Here is a 20,117-nt window from a genome sequence, read left to right on the forward strand (position 1 = left end):
TTTAAATAGTGATGACAATAAACAATTTTCTTCTTTTTTCTCGGACTTCTGGCAAACAGGTGATTCTACTCTTTAATCCTAGTTTAAAAAAATGTTTTTTCCTGGATCGAGTATACCAGCTGCCAGTATTAGGTCTCAAAGTTTAGAAAACTGATGTTAGCAGTTTATTAAACGGAGAAAGACACACCAAACTCAAAAATAGAATAGGAGAGCCGAAGCAAATAGTTCTAAACCCTTTCTATTCTCACGTGATTTCGGGATCAGAGCGACACCAGCAAGAATTCCCAAAGGTAGCTGGGTCTCAGGTGAACGTACAAACTTGTTCTTCATCAAGAATTTCAGCAAAGCAATCTTGATCTCCGTTAAGGTGACTCGACCCAGTTTTTTTGGGGGGGTACCATCCTACTTTGAAGCTCTCTGGTATCCCCACCTTTACTTTTATTGTAAGTCTAACACATAGAATGGATAACATATAGATCAATCTACAATATAACATAACATTTTTGGCGATCGGAGTAAATGTCACGTGGTCATAATGCCACGCCCCTTTGAGGTCTGAGTCGAAAATCTGCTGTTGCCGGCATTTTTTCGTGAAAATCTCGCGGCTACACATAGTGCGCATTAGTGCCTTACGCTGAACAGAGTTTCACTAAAATCGCAAAGACCCAATTCGAGAAATTCAGCGGTTTCCAAATTTAGGTCATAATTTATGCGAAAATGATAAGCAAACTTTACACGGATTATATCTAATAAACTATGAGATTCATATCTTTATTTTGGGCATCGTTATAACAGATGGGTCCTTGCAAGTCAGCAAAACGCTTTAGGGCCTTGTAAATGCGCGCGATTTCGAGCAAAGCAAACATATAAAAATTATAGTTTACGCTATTTGTTGACGTTTGTCAGCGTTTAAGAGTCCTTCTCACGAAAAAAGCATTTTCTTAAAAATTCGTAGTTTTTTTTCCTTCAAATTTTTTCAGGGCCACAATTGATTAACTAACTACCCGGACTCTGAATTTCATGGTGATTGAAAAACTGTGACATTATCTTCTATAAGCCCAAACTTGAGTAAACATTGAAGATTTTTAGCGTTTTGGCTGAGTTTGTTCTTTGGGAGTTGTCTATTGTTTCTAGTCTGTCATTATACAGCATTCTTGTTCAGCACGCGTGCAATGACCGCGCTTGGCTGACTTCCGAATGCTCACCGAGATATTCCCGTCACGACTTGGTTTAATTATTGGCTTGCATTAAACCTATGAAAAAATGATATTTTTTTAATAGTAAGTAGACTTAGTGTGTAGCACTTCTTGATTTTTTTGCAAAGGCACAAGAAGCACGAGAATTGATTAAAAATTGTGAGTTAAACCTCTATGTATCACGCGATGGCCTGTCTCACTGTACCAAAATTATTATATCTCGGTGAGCATTCGGAAGTCAGCCAAGCGCGGTCATTGCACGCGTGCTGCACAAGAATGCTGTATAATGACAGACTAGAAACAATAGACAACTCCCAAAGCACAAACTCAGCCAAAACGCTAAAAATCTTCAATGTTTACTCAAGTTTGGGCTTATAGAAGATAATGTCATAGTTTTTCAATCACCATGAAATTCAGAGTCCGGGTAGTTAGTTAATCAATTGTGGCCCTGAAAAAATTTGAAGGAAAAAAAACTACGAATTTTTAAGAAAATGCTTTTTTCGTGAGAAGGACTCTTAAACGCTGACAAACGTCAACAAATAGCGAAAACTATAATTTCTACATGTTTGCTTTGCTCGAAATCGCGCGCATTTACAAGGCCCTAAAGCGTTTTGCTGACTTGCAAGGACCCATCTGTTATAACGATGCCCAAAATAAAGATATGAATCTCATAGTTTATTAGATATAATCCGTGTAAAGTTTGTTCATCATTTTCGCATAAATTATGACCTAAATTTGGAAACCGCTGAATTTCTCGAATTGGGTCTTTGCGATTTTAGTGAAACTCTGTTCAGCGTAAGGCACTAATGCGCACTATGTGTAGCCGCGAGATTTTCACGAAAAAATGCCGGCAACAGCAGATTTTCGACTCAGACCTCAAAGGGGCGTGGCATTATAACCACGTGACATCTACTCCGATCGCCAAAAATGTTATGTTATATTGTAGATTGATCTATATGTTATCCATTCTATGTGTTAGACTTACGATAAAAGTAAAGGTGGGGATACCAGAGAGCTTCAAAGTAGGATGGTACCCCCCCAAAAAAACTGGGTCGAGTCACCTTAAAGCAAATCTCATCCCAATGCAGGACCTTGGCCCTAAACCTGATATGAGTGACGAGTGTCTTTGGCGGGGCTTCGGAATCGAATCTCTCGGGATCAAATTTTTCTGGGTCAGGTCAGACACCAAGGCATGGTCACGATGTAAAAAATACACAGGAATAATGACTTGTAGTCCTGTTGGGATATAAATGTCATTAAACGTGTAGTCGTCGACACATTAGATTAGACTAGATTAGAACTTTAATAGAATCATCCTCGGAAGGTTAATTTTTCAGACACTATTTACGGTTAACCTGAGCCAAAGGTGGATTTGGTCGCAGTGACTCATTTATAACACAATCCAGATACTCAATGTCATGAGAAATGTCGTACAGAGAGCTTTCAGGGTTTCTCTTGACTGCTTCCTTGATGTCCTCTCTTAATTTGTCCTGTACATTCTCGTTAAGGGCCAGCTGGTAGGTGATATAGGCCAAAGTATTGTTCAAAGTTTCTTAACCCGCGAAAAGAAAGATCTGATAATAGCCAATTATTTCTTCATCGGTGAGTTTGGATAATCCCTTTTCAGTAGAATCCTCGTTCGCTGTCAGCATCAAATGCATCAAATCGTGTCTTCCCTCAAGAATATCTAAGATCTCTGAGGCGCACTTTTCGAAGTAGCTTGGAGAGCGCATGATTTGTGCCAGAATCCTTAAAAGATATATTCCAAAAGGAAACCGTCTTAAGATGTCCATTATCCAAGGAGTGCAGAAAACCTCCTTCACTTTTTTAAATAACAGGCTTTTATTTAATTGTCGTTTTGAATGTCAGTTTCGACACCAAACGTGGTGGAAAGTATAACTTCCAGCCTAACATGTCTACAGATTCGTATAAAATGCAAACACAACGTTATAATGACTGCTCGAAAGTATTTATTAGAATGATTTGTGGCCAGCCACTTAACGGATAGATAAGAGCCAACACCAAGTTGAGTTGGGTCAACTAAGTTGACTGACCAAATCACATTTATTTGATGCAGTTTTTTGCGCCATGGAAGGTTTATATTGAAGCGGTTACTTAACATACGAAAACTCATCTCATGCCAACCTATAATTTCTTAAACATTTTCAGACGACTTGGGCGCCCTGTGCTCCTGTGCTAAAAATTAAGTAGTAAGTAAGTTGAAGTAGTAAGAGGAAGAGATAAGATTTAAATTGAGCGCATTTTCTAACCTTTCCAACTAAGTTGAAATCAAACAGATTTCTCACAAGTTTATTGAAAATTAAACTTGAAGCATGGACGACATTCTATTCGTTCGAAGTCTCATGACTTACGAACTTCCCTTTAACTGGATGTAAATGCAACAATGGAGAAGACAGGCCATTTAGAACAAGTTCAGTTCAAATAATAACCCCACTTACCTGTATTGACAACGCCTTCTATAAACTTCTGCATCAATCTCTCAAACGAATCATCGATCAGGGATACTAATCCTTTCATTTTTTGCGCTGAACGACGGGGTAAGCGTGGCGCGGATGCGCCTCCAAGCTTCATTCCGTTCAAGAAAAACGCTTGTGGCAATTGATGTCCCTTTAGGCTTAATTTACGCTCAACAACAGAAAATCTAGAATATCTAGCGTAATTGAACAATAGCTCAACAACTTCAGCTGTTATGAAGGCAGTGGGCAAAGGTTTTACTAAACGTGAGTTAGAATCTACATCAAGACCACCCATTGTCCTCTATCAAGATAAAGAGAAAAGTGTGATACAGTGAAAACCCGCGACTAAAAACTTACATTTTCCCAAGTGAGCTTAAACAAGTGCTTACATAAATGTTATTACGCACAAATTTAGGCTATTAAGGTTTTTAAATAAGTTCTTATCTGAAGAAAAAAATACAGTGTGGCTAAAGGTAACCTATGTACAGAAGTCCCTCCCCTCAAAAAAGCCGGCGAGAGAGACGTCTGTGAGTCGCCGTCGTTAATCATGTTCCGGTATATATTCGCACAAATTGTTTTTGGTATTTTTCCTCTAACAGTTGAAAAGGTATTGACAGACCAACACGACTCTGGACTCTTGTATAGCACGTACGCAGTAATTCCCTCGGACGTTCTCAACCTTTGTAGCTAGCTAGGCTCTAACTAGAATTTCTGCCTAAAATGTCATTTATAACGGGTACATTATGCTTTGGAGGATTCTAACACGTACAATTTCTTCCGTCTTTTTTAACTCCTAGAGCCGGTCTGTTTCCTGTGCAAAGATTTCCTGCAGATTTTGGTTTAACAGAATTTTGATCTCGCAAGCAATGTTTGCATTTCCAATACAGCGTTTTACGCAGGAGTTGATCCATTCGATGATTTCGAGCAGGTTTCACGTTAAGGATCGTTCACTTCTCTTCAGCAGGAAATCCTAGCTCTACTTTTGTCTAATCAGTTTTACGAGTCCGGCGTCTGTACACAGGCTCGGCCGAAAAACTTCCACGCAATGTCCACGCTGAAATCCAGATAAAAGATCTCTCATTAAGCGTTGCATTCTGTACGTCCTTCTCTTTTATTTACAATAGCCACCGGCAGCAAACAGATGCACCCGCAACCGGTGCAGCAAACATCGGTGGTCTTACTTCACATGCCTATTTGCAGAGAGCCGAAGTACAAGTAAACGTATATAAATGTGGTAGGCAACACCGAAAATTACTTGCGTCATGCCATTAACATCCATGCAGTCAGAGGCTTTCCCCCATATTACGGGGGGAAAGGGAACACAATTAACGGCGGCGATTCACAGACGTCTCTCTCCACCAATTCTTTCTGAGGGAAGGGGGCGTCTGTACAAAGGCTTGCTAAAAGCATTTATTGGTATTCAGGTTATTCCTTATATAAAATGTGCATACCATTACATTGCAGTTGGAGTGATAAGGCACCTATGTCTCCAAAGAGGATCCTGAAGGTTAACTTAATTTAATTGCCCAATTGTACAGAATTTTTCTTACAGATATTAGAAAATAAGAACCTGTTTCAAGTTTTAGGCTAAACAGGTTCTTGTATGAAGGGGACTAAGTAGTAAAAATTTAGCCTTAAAAACACAGTTCTTAGTCTTACTGTATACCATTGAGAGCCTCTGCTGCTCTTCCATTGAATTAAATTTCTTTATAAGTTTAAAACTTTGATAGAGATTTGGGAACTTATCAATTGAAATCCCAGTGCTTTCTCTTGGCCGATTCTTGGGCTTTCCCGCCTCTAGTTTTTCCGTACTCATACCATGTAATTTGATACGCATTTTGCCTCAGCGATCAACGTTTTGTAAAAAAAAAACAACATTTGTATTTGAAATAATTTCAGCAGGAGTTGAAAGGGAATATACATTAGCTACCGAGTACATTTTAAGGCTTATATCTTAAACGTTACTGCTAGCTGATAAAGTTAGTAGAATTTTTTAAGGGAACAGCTTATTCTCGGTTTTCACATGACGTCATCAAAATTCTAACTAAGGAATGAGCTTCTACTTTCATAAGGTATTGCAGTAGCTAAACATCTTTAATTACACATCTCCGGTTCGAAAGGTTCTTCGTTTCGCGAAAGGGACGCTTGAATTTTCAGGCTTTTGGGTGACGCGGCATTTAGCTGGCGGCCGGAAAAGCTCTTATGTAGGTTAAAAGCGTTACCGATTTTTTTTAACTCCTTGCATCTCTCAGAATAAAGATCACTTTAATCTTTATGAGTTCATCAAAGGATGTATTCACGCCGGTAGGAAAACTCAACGACACATGTTTCTGTTGCTTTCTCGCCGCCATATTTGAGCCCCACCTGACACCAACATGGCGTCTCCATACAAAGCTTTGTAAATTTGGGTAAAACATTTTCCCGAATATCACGAATATGGAATATGTAGTTCCAGAAAATATCCATACCCCCAAGTCCCTGGAATTTCCGTAATTTTCCAGCTTGGTTAGGCACCCCCCTGGAAACTGATAGTTACGTCCAAAATCCTGTTGTGCTATACTATTATACGAAAGTTAATTATTTCTGAGATAAATTGCCAGAAAAAAATCCTTTTTATTCATGTTAGTACAGTGTCTAATAAACTCTCCATTTTGCCCTTTCAAAGGTCTCCCTTTGAAAGGTCTTCCTCGATTAGGTATGCTTAACGTTATTTCATCTACGATTACAACCAAATCTTTTTTAAAAAATTATCCTTGGGGTCTACTCAAGCAATAGAACACGTTTTCTATGTTTGCGTAGACTGATATAAACGCGAGAGTGGTTGGGAGAATTCGAGACAGTTGTGCAATCCCGAGACGAAGTCGAGGGTTTGCATAAGCGTAAGCAAATATGTTTAAAGTTTATTGCTTTTATCAGAAGTGTATAAACAAAAGCTTCGCCTTTAGCCCTGGGGTAGGAATCGTTAATTACAACTAAGTTTGAATCATGTGTAAATGTTTGTTTTACCGTACGAATTTTTTCCGTGGCCGGAACGGAGAGAATTTGTAACATCTTGAAAAGATATTAACCGGTCAAAATTGTCACGTGACCTATCTTGCTTAATTACTTATTAAATAAAAACGTGAGTCAACCATTCCGGCCAGATTCAAGCGAGAAATGATGATAAAATAACAAAAATACTGTTAGTTTTTAACAACAATGTGGCATCTCGCCACCCTATTTTTAGTTTCCTTTTCTTTCCTGGACTCGACCATAAGTGGACACGTGACACAGATATCTGATTTCTTACGTTACAGTAAATTTAAGGTTACCGATTTTTCCGAGGTTGCCAAATTTTAGAAGGTTGTGATAAATTTTCACAAAGTTATGATCATTACAAGATTTTATCCAAATTAGCCTCAGGCCATACCTTAACATGCTTGAGCACCCCACAAAGGGGACTGTTAAAGTTTTGCATGTATTAAAGCTCCACTTTCAGTTTGGGTGTAACAGAAGACTTTGAGCTCGATGGCCGGAGAGTATCTGTTCATTTCAGATGTGTTTCAACGGGAAAACTGAACCCCTTACTCAAAAGGTAAATCAAAGCCTCCAAATGTTAAGTAGGGATTTGAATATTTCTTTGTCGTGGCTTTAAGATAATAAGTTAAAAGTTTATTGCTTAATTAGAGGTATATAAACGGATGCTTCGCCTTTAGCCCTGGCTAAATCTATATATTACACCTGTCGTCGCACCACGACTGAAAAAGAAAATGGATTCAAGGTCACTACTGAAACATAACTCCCTTGCTCCCTGTGTACATATCATCCCCCCGCGCTCCGATCTCTCATCTTCCTGTCACAACAAATTAGTCTTGCTAATCGTTCTCGATTCACAAACTGGCATGTTTAAAATCGTGTCTACATTATCCACCGTCAACTAGCAGTTCTTGCTGTTTCCTGCAATAAATTACTTTCTGACCCTGTACCATGATATGAGATCATCACACATTAAAGAAAATTCAAATAGAAATTTTGAGAACAGAAAGTGAACGAGGAAATGAAGTGATGTATAACTATGCTTGGCTTCAATTATTGTAGAGAACCCGGTCCCCTTGCTGTTAAAAGTTGCTTGTGGACATAAGCTTAATTGATTATCGGGCATGTTACAACTTGAATCAACGTTAACAGAAATTATATAATTATATTCCCGATGTGGAAGGATCAACAGATACCCATAACTGATTAAAATCAGCATATCTTTCATGTGTAAACGTCGATTAGGTAGACTTAATGTTATTTCCGTTATCTACGATTACAACCAAACCTTTTTTCAAAATTAAACTTGGGTCTATTTACCGGGCGGACCATTAGAAAAGGTATAGGGGGCTGAAGAATTTTTGAGCCGCAGGAATTTTTTTTTCGGTATCAAATTCCTTGTATGAATTTTTTTCAGGCTGTAGCATGAATATTTTTTAGGGTTCATTGGCGTGCATGAATTTTTTTCCATTTAATTTTCCCTTGCGGGAATATTTTTTTTGTATTTGCGCCCACCCCCCCCCCCCCCCTCCCCCCATAAGTTTTCTAATCAGGTCCGTCCCTAAGCAATAGCTTCTTTCTCATGGCTTTAAGCAAACACGTTTAAAGTTTATTGCTTTTATTAAAAGTGTATAAACGAAAGATTCGCCTTATATTATGAAAAGACAAGATTTATAGATTTATATTATAACTAATAATCCTAACATATATATGCAACTGGAGTCTGTCAGATTGGAATAGGTAAACACTTTCTTATTTACGCAATTTGGAAATTTTCTATCCCTAAAAGAAGTGCTAGGATTATTGTCAGTCGGCAGTTTAGAAATTTTAATGCGGATTTCTTTAGATTTGAGCTTAGCCTAGCTCTGTGGGACATAATTCAACATGAGCCATGAGCATGACCCAAATTGTGCTTGGGAAATTTGGAAAGAAATGTTTCGTAAGATTGCTGATGCTCATGAGGCAGTTCGCAACAAGAAAAACCGTAACAACCATAACCGGCGGTTAACGCCAGAACTTAATATATTAATGTTTGAAAGGGAGAAACTTAAGTCCCCGCGGAGCCAAGATCTGGAACATGCTTCCTCTGGCCCTGAGGACCAAGCATGACTTAAATAAGTTTGGTTTTGGCCTAAAAAGGCAATTGAGATCCAAGCCAAGTGAGCCTCTAATACTTTCGCTATACTTAGTTGTTTCCATTTTTTTTTATCTGTTATTGTTTTTTGTGTTGTTTTTTTTTTTCTAAACATCAGGGCCCCATTCACACCTGCTTCGCTGAACTGCATGGGCACCCCTTGCTAAAAATTGTTCAAAATAAATAAATAAATAAAAATGAAAACTAGCGGAAGTAAAAAAAGGAGCACCCAACGACCGAATGCTTCCAAATACGCCAGAAGTGTGTCAAATGGTTTTTTCTATGCTTTAGAAGCCTGTTTGGTTAATTTGGAGTTTTCATAAAAACCGTTTATCTGTTCGGATGTGTTAGGGAAACTTTGGTCGTCACGAAAGTTTTAGGTGGCTTTTTCGTCTCATTCGAAAGTGTTAACTACCCGGACCGGTCGAGAGTATGAGGATATAAAGTAGCCTTGCTTTCATTAGAAAATTTTAGTGGACGTTTATTAGAAAATTTTAGGGGACATTAACCTATGGTAGTTAAGGTAGTCGTAGTTAAGCTATTAGAAAATGCCTAAATATTTTAGACCAATGGAACGGTTATCTACAAAGTTTTAGCTTTTCACAAGCTTTAGAAATTTCTGGGCAATATGTGCTCCTTCGAACAGTTATTTTACAGAAAAAAGTCGCTTGGTGCCCCTGGTATAAAGTTGCTCGAAACAAAGTTAATGAAGGTATTAAAAGTGCTAAAGCCTCTTATCATAATAATTACTTTACAGAAACTCTAGGTAATACTAGGGAATCTTGGAAGGGGGGTGAACATGATCTTGGGAAAAAAATCTTCATCACGCAGAGATAAATAACATTAAAATCGAGGACGTAACTCACTCTTCCTCAAGTGAAATCAGTAATGCTTTAAATCATCCTTTTAAGCAAGTAGGGCTACGTCTAGCTAATGACTTTCCTACTATGGATACCAGCTTTAGAGAGTATATCACCCATACCCAACATATATTTGCCATTAATGAAATCAATAGTAAAGATGTGTATAATATCATTCAGTCATTCAATTTAAACAAGGGTAATGGCCTTGATGGAATATCATGCAAGCTCTAATTGAAAGAAGCTGCACCAGTTATCACACCTTCTTTAACATTTATCATTAATTTATCTATCAGGAGCTGTATATTTCATGATGACTGTAAGGTTGGAGAGTAAGTTAGATCCTAATAATTATAGGCCTATATCGGTTCTGCCGAAGAGAAGATTATTAACATTCATTCAGCTTTATAATTATCTAAATGAGCATGGTCTTCTCGCCGATTCTCAACATGGTTTTAGACCAACGCATTCAACTCTTACTGAACTAAAATGACTGGTTAAATATCGACAATGGTTGACTGAACGGTGTACTCTTTCTAGATCTAAAGAAAGCTTTTGATACTGTCGACCATAACATTTTTACTTGGAAAGCTTTCCTGGTTCTTATCTTTCGAACCGCAAGCAGCGTACATGCATAAATGGTCTCTTCTCAAACGAACACTTAATAAGCTGTACACTCCCTTGCGGGGCTTTTCAGTCATACAAGACAAAGCTATAATTCATTCATCAAGTATACATAAAAATAACTACCTAAAAAAAGGAAGGAAAAAATTACCCAAGTTTCTGTTCAAAATTCTTATGAAACAATAAAAGGTTAAAACCTACGACACGCTCGAGGGATCAAGAAATTTATGTAACAATATTTGCGTCAGTTTCAGTTTAAAATCCCTACAAAACTTAATTTGAGGTCTCTATCTAGGCTGCTCCACAAACTGACAACTCTGTACTGGAATGATCGCTGACCAGCAGCTGTTTTAAATAAAGGGATAAACAATTGTTGTGAATTGCGTGTCACGCGGCCAAAGAGTTGGCCCCTGGTAACTAACTTGGATGCTCTCTCCTCCGCAGAGGTTCCCCCTGGGTATCCCTATAAAAATAGTAATAATCGAAAAAATAGAAACCGCGCGGGGGACGATCGTACCCCATCGTGCCCCGCGCGCTCTCTTTTTCTTTCTCCCCAGCCTCTCCACAACACAAAGAGGGCTCTGCGGAGGAGAGAGGCTTGGGTGTGAGGTAATCTGGAACACAACCTGTCAAACATTAAAACACAAAAACAGGTAATCAGCACAATTCCTGGAGAGCTGGAGAGATATGATCGAATTTTCTTGCTCCACTAATTATCCGGGCGGCAAAGTTCTTTACGTGTTGCAATTTACGCGTATTTCTGGCAGAAGTGTTCGACCAGCAGTAGCCGGGCAGTAAAATAATTTACAGCAAAAAAGCACGTTGATTAAAATCACTAGAAGGTCTGAATTAAAAGCGTGTTTTGCGCAATTTATCTGGGCTAGCTTAGAAATACAAGAAACAGAGAGAGCTGAGATATGGTAATCAAATGTCAGGGTAGGATCAAATATTACTCCTAAGTCCTTAACGGAGTCCGTAGGTAAAAGTTTCTTGCCTAGGAAAGAAAGCTTAAAGCTTAGTGGTTTACAAATCATCTGTCATGTCCACTGTCGAACACCATCCGGCTTTGTCTTATCCGGGTTCAACAGGAGTTACCGTAAAATTCCGAAAATAAGTCCCTCCATGTATAAGCCCCTCCAAATATAAGCCCCCCAAACCGGTAAAGCAAAAAACCCTCCGTTAAATCGCCCCCCCCCCCCCCCAAATATAAGCCCCCTGGGGGCTTGTAAAGTTGCCCTCAAATACAAAGTAAAACAAAGTAAATTTACTTCCAACTATAAGACTAGCACAATCGATTTTGAAACGTAAATTTCCCTCCGTAGATAAGCCCCTCCGAATATAAGCCCCCCCAAAAATAAGCCCCTCAAAAAGGGCCTTTGAAAAATATAACCCCCGGGGCTTATTTTCAGAATTTTACGGTAGTTCTCAAAGCAACAATCAATCGTAAGACTCCTCTACTGTGAAGGAGAGAATTAGTTTCGTGTCGTGGACATAACACGTGCTTGAGCACGTCTCACTGACTGCTGGCAGATTGTTTACGTAGATACTAAAAACCAGGACTCGGAGCATGCTACCTCGTGTAGGTACACGATCCGGCATTTCGCCCCCACTACAAGACGGACTGAAATGTCTTACTCACACTAAGCTTTCATAGTCGCAGTCCATTTATTCGAAAATTCGCCATTCTCATGAAGGTCAATTGACAGCTGTCAAACTGGAGCATCCGCTGACCATCATCACCTGACTGTATGGCGGGCTTATTTTTCTACCCATTGAGGTCATGTATTTTTTTAATTCCGCTGATATTTTATTTGATCACGGGCTCAATTCTGTATTTTGAGAGCAGGCGACACATCTTAACGACACATCAGGTGTGTTTGGCCGATTTGGACGGTACGATTTTTGCTTACGACTATCGTGCGCGACTGGCATGCGTCATGACTTCATGGCAGATCGTGTCGTGTAACTTAGACCAAAGACATTAGTACGACACATTGTGGATGTCGTAACTGAAAATTGTGCGCGTATGAATCGTCGAAAGTCATGACGTATGCTATAATACGGCGATCAATTCAAAACGTAAATGGTCCGCAACCTTTAACATTCCCCCATCCCACAAAGGGCGCTGTTAACGTTTTGCATGTAAAGCTCCACTTTCCATTCAGTTACGGTATAACGGAAGACTTTGAGCTCGATGGCCGGAGAGTCTATTCATTTCAGATGTGTTTCAACGGGAAAACTGAAACCTCATGAAACCATATTGCCGCGCAATGTAGGCGAAAACTGTCAAATGCTGTATAACCCTCTAAAATTTACATTTTTGACTATATTTGGGTGTAAGTAAGACCCCATATTTGGGCAGTGACGTCATGGTCTAGTATAAACAACTCGTGGTCCGAAATTGGGTGATCCAATGTGCAGCTGTTCGTTGTCTGTTCAAGAGGACCTAACAGGTGGGCAAGCTATAATACGATTTCTAAAGTTTAAAGGGCCATTAGTACTCTGGTTTGCTTTATAAATTGCGTTTAAAGCAGCACCTGATCAAGGAATAGGCTTTTACGGTCAAATTTTTGTAGGAACCAGTTTGTTCGCAGCTCGATAGTTCGCTTCTCGGCACACAACCAGGGTCTTCAGTGTTCTTTTTTACTTTGTAAATCGAGTTTTAAGCGGTAGCTGATCAAGGAATTGAGCCAGTCCTCACCTCCTGTGAGGAATGCAACGCACTTGCGGACCTTTTGGTTTTTTGGAATTTATTTATGCCTTTTGAGAGATTTTTATCAACCAGCATGTTCTTTTGCAGCTCGATTTACATTGAGACAGCCCTAAACTTCCGTCAGGAATGCAACGAATGTACGGCCATTTTGTTTTGAAGATTATCATTATGCCTTTCGAGAGATTCTGTCCTGTGACACTCGCTCATTAGAGCTTTGTATTTCATTCAAGTTCTTGTTTTTATACTTCTGATACATTTCGCCCCATTCTTGCACTTTTCACAAATTTTGCTTTACACCAATTTTTTCATATGTATATTACCATGCGAAATATTTTCTTATCCCTGATGATACTGTCAGATCGGTGACAACTCGGAATTAAATTTTTATTTCTAATTTCATCAGTCAAAGGTCTCAGTTGAACTATACTTTACTCTCTAACGTTTATAGTTTTGAAACGGAATTTTCCACATAACATAACTGCTAACTTGTTCCAATGTACCAACAAAGCTTCGAGCCATCATGTTGTTATTGTTTAATAAGAGTGAAAGCCTAGGATGTGCCAAAGTTGTTGTTTCAAAGTTGGGTGCCATCCTTTTCTATAGCTGAATCCATTTTAAACCTCTAAAATTATGTAACAATTTATGTGGCACATTCTACAAAAGATAAACGAATTTGCCTCGTTGGCACTTACCAGAAGATACCCCTACTTATGATACTTACTTGAGAGAAACTTTAGGTAGTACTAGGGAATCTTGGAAGGGGGTGAACATGATCGTGGGACATTAAAATCGAGGACGTAACTCACTCTTCCTCAAGTGAAACCAGTTTTAAATCATCATTTTACACAAGTAGGGCCACGTCCAGCTAATGACTTTCCTGCTATGGATACCACTCGCTTTAGAGAGTATATCAGCCCTACTCAACATGTATTTGCCATTAATGAGATCAATAGTAAAGATGTGTATAATATCATTCACTTTTTAAATTTAAAGAAGGGTAATGGCCTTGATGGAATATCATGCAAGCTCTAATTGAAAGAAGCTGCACCAGTTATCACAGCTTCTTTAACATTTATCATTAATTTATCTATCAGGAGCTGTATATTTCCTGATGACTGGAAAGTTGCGAAAGTAAGTCAGATCCTAAAAATTATAGGCCTATATCGGTTCTGTCGATTGTCAGTAAAATAATTGAGAAGATTATATTCATTCAGCTTTATAATATCTAAATTAGCATGGTCTTCTCGCTGATTCTCAACGTGGTTTTAGAGCAATAATAAAGGATTAAATTAACTGCAAAAACCGTGGACGAAGATCCTGCTAGTTGTAAACGTTGGATCTCTAGAAAAGAGACCAAATCAGCCAAAATATAAAGAACCAAGAACGAGAGGTCCAAAGACTACTGCAAAGCTGATTTAAAACAACGTGTATTGTTTTTAATAACAATATTTCGGCTGGCCATACCAGCCTTCTTCAGGTTTACAGATGTTACTGAACTTATGTAGCAATCACAATATTATATAGATGGAGAATGTCGCAATAAAAGGGAGAGGCGGAAATGACGTACAACATAAAAACTGGAAAGAAAAAATACTATTCACTGAACGGTGTACTCCTTCTCGATCTAAAGAAAGCTTTTGATACTGTCGACCATTACATTTTACTTGAAAAGCTTAAACTTTATGGAGTAGAGACACCCTCACTTTCCTGGTTCACTTCTTATCTTTCGAACCGCAAGCAGCGTACATGCATAAATGGTTTCTTCTCAAACGAACGGTTAATAAGCTGTGGAGTGCCTCGGGGGTCTATACTTGGGCCTCTGTTATTTATAAGCTACATGAATGATCTCAAAGCCTGTTCTCTATCATCCTATGCCAAGATGTATGCAGATGATACATGCCTTACGGCATCTGCAACTGACCCTGAAATGTTACCGTTTAAATTAAATCATGATCTAGAAATACTACATTCTTGGCTTAATGCCAATAAGCTTAGTCTGAAACGAAGGACCTTATACTAGCTAGCAGATACAGGCTCAATCACATGAACCGTAATTTTGAGGTGAATGTTAATGGACAGTCTCTGTCTAGAGTGAGCTCCTATAGATATTTAGGGATTGAGGTCGATGAGACCGTAAACTGGCAATCACAAACTGATACTATGGTAAAGAAGATCTCTGCCGGTCTCGGAGGTAGGAGTAGGTTCGTGATTATGTTTTCCGCCAGATATTAATTAGGATGTATGAGGCTGTTATATTGCATTATTTTGATTATTACAGTGAGGTGCGCGGATGCTTAGCTAGCTGCCTGTCTGACAGACTCCAAAAATTGCAAAATTGAGCTGCAAGAATAATAACTTATTTAGGCTACGAACATCGATCCATTGATTTCTTGAATGACCTCGGTTGGGAAACTCTTGGTCAAAGGCGCAAAAAGCAGTTGGCGGTCTGCACTTATAAGTCTATTAATAAACTAGTTCCAGTAGGCCTAAAATCTTTGTTTGAACCTATCTTACAAGTCCATGCATACACCCTTGGAGGAAGCTCAAACAATATTTTTATTCGAACACCGGAGACAGATGCTACAAGGAATAGTTTCTGTTATAGTGGGGCAGTGCTATGGAACGGACTGTGCCAATGAAATTAAAACGCAGCCTTCAGTTGCTTCCCTTACAAACAGCCTCAGACTGCTGGATTTTAGATAGGGCTTTTTAGTCCTGTTTTCACTGTTCATTAATTCCTCAATTCGTATGTTTATATTTTATTAGTATATATATATTACCTGGTTTCTAGACTAATTCAGTATTAAATTTAAATTTATTGCAATTTAAGTCATCACTCTCCGAAAGAGCATTGTACTGAGATAAATAAGGCTTTGATTTGGCTGATTGGCTGATTATACTAATAAGAAACTATAAGAAGCATGTACATCACACGTGTGTACATCAGAATGGGGAATAGGCTAAGTTTGCGGGGACACAACATGCCCTCTAAGTAAGCGACTGCCATATAAGCAATCCAAGGGGTGTAAATTCATCTCCCACTTTTGAATTAATCATGTCGCAACTGGAACAGAGATGTTTTCTATTTAACCTTTTAAATCTTGAAAAATGGACAGAACTGGCACCAAATAAGCAATTGGGTGAACAAGTCGTTTACATAACAAAAGGAAGTTTCATCTTCGCAGGACTCCGGGCTAAGTGGCCAGGATTTTTTTTTAATGCCTCCGGCCAAGCTTTGCCACCTTCGCTAAATGAATATACCAAAAGTGCTTAAAAGGTTTTTAGTTTCCTATTCATCCTTCAATAAAAATGTAATATTTCTTGAAACCGTCGTCTTCGTTAAAGCGGAGGATTTTATTGGAAAGCGATAACTTTATCTGATTAAATACACGCGCTTTAATTAAATTCTCCCTCCACAGACAGTAATATTCGTGTCCTCCACATAAGATCCAAGATAAACTACGGTGGTAACCGGCCCGACACTCTAGAGATTTCTTCGCTTTTGTTTGCTAACACGCGCGGCTGTATCCTTAGTACCTGCTAAAGGGCATATTGGACTACTGAACCTGATTTTTGATAAGTGGGGTTCATTTTCCAAACCTCACTTGTCACTGAGAAAAAAAAAAAGCAACCCTGTTGAATTTCTTGCAGCGTTTTCGCTACACAGATGTCTCAAGGTAGAAATCGATATGTTTGTTTATCAGTGAAACAAAATACATTTAATATATGCCATTGTCTCGTTTGTAACATTTCGTTTAATCTGAACACAATAACTATAAAGATATGATCCTTTAAAAAGGATCATACCTTATAATAACTACCTTAAAAGGTTTTTAATGACAACAAAGGACGAAAAAAAAAATAGCTTATTAAGAGCATATAATTTATATTAATGAAGATTTTCGTTTTCTTTTCTTCTCTAGCTTGATCTGATGCACATAAAAGGAAACTGACTTAACGAGAAAAAAATGTCCCACTTTAATTTTCTATTGTTATGGTTATTGATGCGCTCTTTGCCAACTTCCTCTATCGACACAACACGATTCTACCAACCGGGCAACGTTACTCTAGGAGTCTTGTTTCCTCTTCACGTCAAAACCGCCCAGGATAAATGCGGTGAGTTTTACGCTTTCGGCCTTGGATACACCGAGGCTATAACTTTTGCAATCGAGTGTATTAACAAGGATCCTGAGCTTCTACCAAATGTGACACTGGGCTTCGACATTCGAGACTACTGCGACACACCTGTTCTCGCCATGAAAACAGCCAATGACTTTGTGAAAAGTAATTATCTAAATGAACTGTTTGAAGGACAAAGTGATAACTGTAAGTCAAAGCTTACAATAAATATGGATTATCTAACGGCTCCGATTTCTGCCGTTATTGGCACTCAAGATTCAAGCAGCACCACTCTCGTCTCGAGTTTACTGAATGTGGCTGCCATTCCAACTATAAGTCCTTTCGCTACCAGCGAAGAGTTGAGCTCACCGTATTTTCACTCCTTTTTTCGCACCATTCCACCGGATGGCCAGCAAGCTAAAGCCATGGTTGACATAATAGAGTATTATCAATGGACGTATATTGCAGCCGTAGCCGTTGACCATTCCTACGGTCGATACGGCATACGCGCGTTGGAACAAGAAGCTTACGACCGAAAGACGTTCTGCATCGCGTTTTCGGAGTACATCACGCGTTCGGGATACAAAGGAAAAATAACATCAATCGTGAGAAAACTCAAAGATGCTGAAAACATTAAAGTGGTTGTCTTATGGAGCACCTATGAACCTGCAAAAAGATTTCTGGAAGAAGCAACTGCGCAGGGGCTTGAAGGACGAACATTTCTTATTAGTGAAGCATTAGCTTCCATCAATCCAGACGTTTTGGAAAAAAATGCTGTCATACTAAAAGGAGCAATAGGAATAAGGCCTTATCTATTCACAGATCATCGGTTTGAGGATTATCTTAAGGGAATCACACTAAATAAGACCCGAGAAAGCGCCAATCCGTGGTGGAAGGAGTTTTGGACAAGCCATCTAAACTGCTCCTCAATGTCTGAAGGTGCTTGCCTTAACCCGGCCAAAATAGACGATCGAGCCTTCGCCAAATTGCACAATGCGTTCGTTCCTTATCTGACAGACGCCGTCTATGCCCTTGCACACGCGCTGGACTCTTTACTAAAGTGTAGAGAGCCCGGAGGTGGACCTTTAACGAGTGAGTACTGTCCTGAGCAAACTGCCAACGTCACATCCGAAGCCATACTTCTGAAACTCAGGAAAGTGAGCTTTCAAGGCATAACAGGGCAAGTGCAGTTCACCGAAAGTGGTGATCCTACTTTTTCGTCGTACGATATCGTGAACTTTCAGAAACAGGCGGAGAATTATGAAAATGTGAAGGTGGGGACATGGACAGGGGGAACTCGTATCAACCTCACAATCAACGACAAACAAATAAAATGGACTAGTGAAGGAAGTGAGCCTCCCATATCCACGTGCAGTCACCGTTGTCCTCCAGGAACTAAGCAGACGATCACTGTGTCCTGTTGCTGGGAATGCATTAATTGTCCTTTGGGCTCCATCAGTAACCAGCATAGCTCTCCCAACTGTACGAAGTGCCCACAACTGCATAAATCAAACGGCGACGGTACAGCATGCCTGCCTTTGCCAGTTATCAACATCAAGTGGTCAGATGTTACTGCAGTGATATTTTTGATCCTAACGGTTATTGGATTGCTTGCAACAGGCATGGCCATCTTTGTTTTTATAAAGAACCAGAGTACACCATTGGTGAGGGTATCCAATCGCGAACTTAGCCTTCTTTTGCTTGTCGCAATCGCGCTGTGTTTTGTTCTCACCTTGCTCCATCTTGCTCAGCCCACAAAGATGTTATGTTGTACCATTTATCCCCTAAGGTACTTTATTAATACGACCTTTGTTTCCATCCTCTTCTTGAAGACAAACCGTTTGGTCCGCGCTTTTCAGACCAACATCATTCCAAACTGGTTCAAGCGATACATCGTGGATCGCAAACGTCAATTTCTTGTGGTCCTGGGACTCAACATAGTTGAAGTCGTTCTGGCAGTGTTGTGGCTAACTCTTGATCCACCTTACGAGCACCAGGAGATACGAGTACAGACACACGTGTTTTACACCTGTATGCCATTCAGATCAGCTATCGGAAGTGTCCTTAGGGCAACCATGTTTAGCTATTTCATTTTGCTGTCTCTAGTATGCGCTGGTTACGCCTTTAAAGCCAGGCGACTTCCAGAAAACTTCAACGAAACGAGATACATTGGGTCGGCGATGTACGTGCTCCTGATTTCCTGGGTGTCATTTTACCCGGTGGACACGTCCCTGGAAGGTTTTTACACAACCATCGTGGCCTGTGCCACTGCCCTCGTCACCGCTTATGGAATTCTTTTGTGCGTTTTCGGGCCAAAACTATTTGTCATCCTGCTTCATCCAGAGCAAAACACAAACGAGTTTATGAAAGCCGAAATTAGGCAGTTCACAAATAGTGCTACGTTTTCAGCAACAAACCAACAAGTTGATGTTCATCCCGCAAACAAGATTTAAAATAATTACACATAGCTAGACAGCACATCGCAAACTAGACAGTTAACAGATCAGAACTACAAAAATTTCGTTACTCCACTTTATACTGAGGGGCACCAACAAGTTGCAGTTACTTCGAGGTTGAAACTGCTACTCCTAATGGGAAAAAAACTCTTTCACATTTCTGGGACCCAAATTGTGGAATATCAGTGTTAAATGACATTTCAAACAGTTAAAGAACCACCACAAAACTGAGTGAAACATAAAAATAACCGATCAAAACATGAATAGAAGGGATAACTACCACAGCAAATACAAAAGGCTTTTTAACAACGCGTTACCGTAAAAGTTCATTTTTGATTTTTTTTGTTAACCGATCAAAACATGAATAGAAGGGATAACTACCACAGCAAATACAAAATGCTTTTTTACAACGCGTTACCGTAAAAGTACATTTTTGATTTTTTTTGTAAACGTTTGAAATAGTACTTAGGAGACATATCTGTCTTACCCGACGTTGTCATTTTAATTTGTCTTCTATAATGGT

General features: G+C 39.3%; 1 protein-coding gene and 1 pseudogene across 1 annotated transcript; one reads left to right on the forward strand and one right to left on the reverse strand.

Annotated features, from left to right (window-relative positions):
• Positions 1–192: 192 nt before the first annotated feature.
• LOC140934772 (cytochrome P450 3A29-like) lies at positions 193–3,968 on the reverse strand (annotated as a pseudogene).
• A 12,978-nt stretch (positions 3,969–16,946) lies between these two features.
• Positions 16,947–19,886, forward strand: LOC140935950 (extracellular calcium-sensing receptor-like). The gene has a single exon (XM_073385525.1). It carries the CDS (start codon positions 16,988–16,990, stop codon positions 19,589–19,591), a length of 2,604 nt encoding a protein of 867 aa, XP_073241626.1. The 5' UTR covers positions 16,947–16,987; the 3' UTR covers positions 19,592–19,886.
• Positions 19,887–20,117: the final 231 nt, after the last annotated feature.

Source organism: Porites lutea, chromosome 4, assembly GCF_958299795.1.
Source record: "Porites lutea chromosome 4, jaPorLute2.1, whole genome shotgun sequence".
Lineage (NCBI taxonomy): Eukaryota > Metazoa > Cnidaria > Anthozoa > Scleractinia > Poritidae > Porites > Porites lutea.

What these genes read in the sequence shown, in the direction of transcription:
- LOC140935950 (XM_073385525.1), top strand. Translation starts at nt 16,988, where the DNA reads ATGTCCCACTTTAATTTTCTATTGTTATGGTTATTGATGCGCTCTTTG.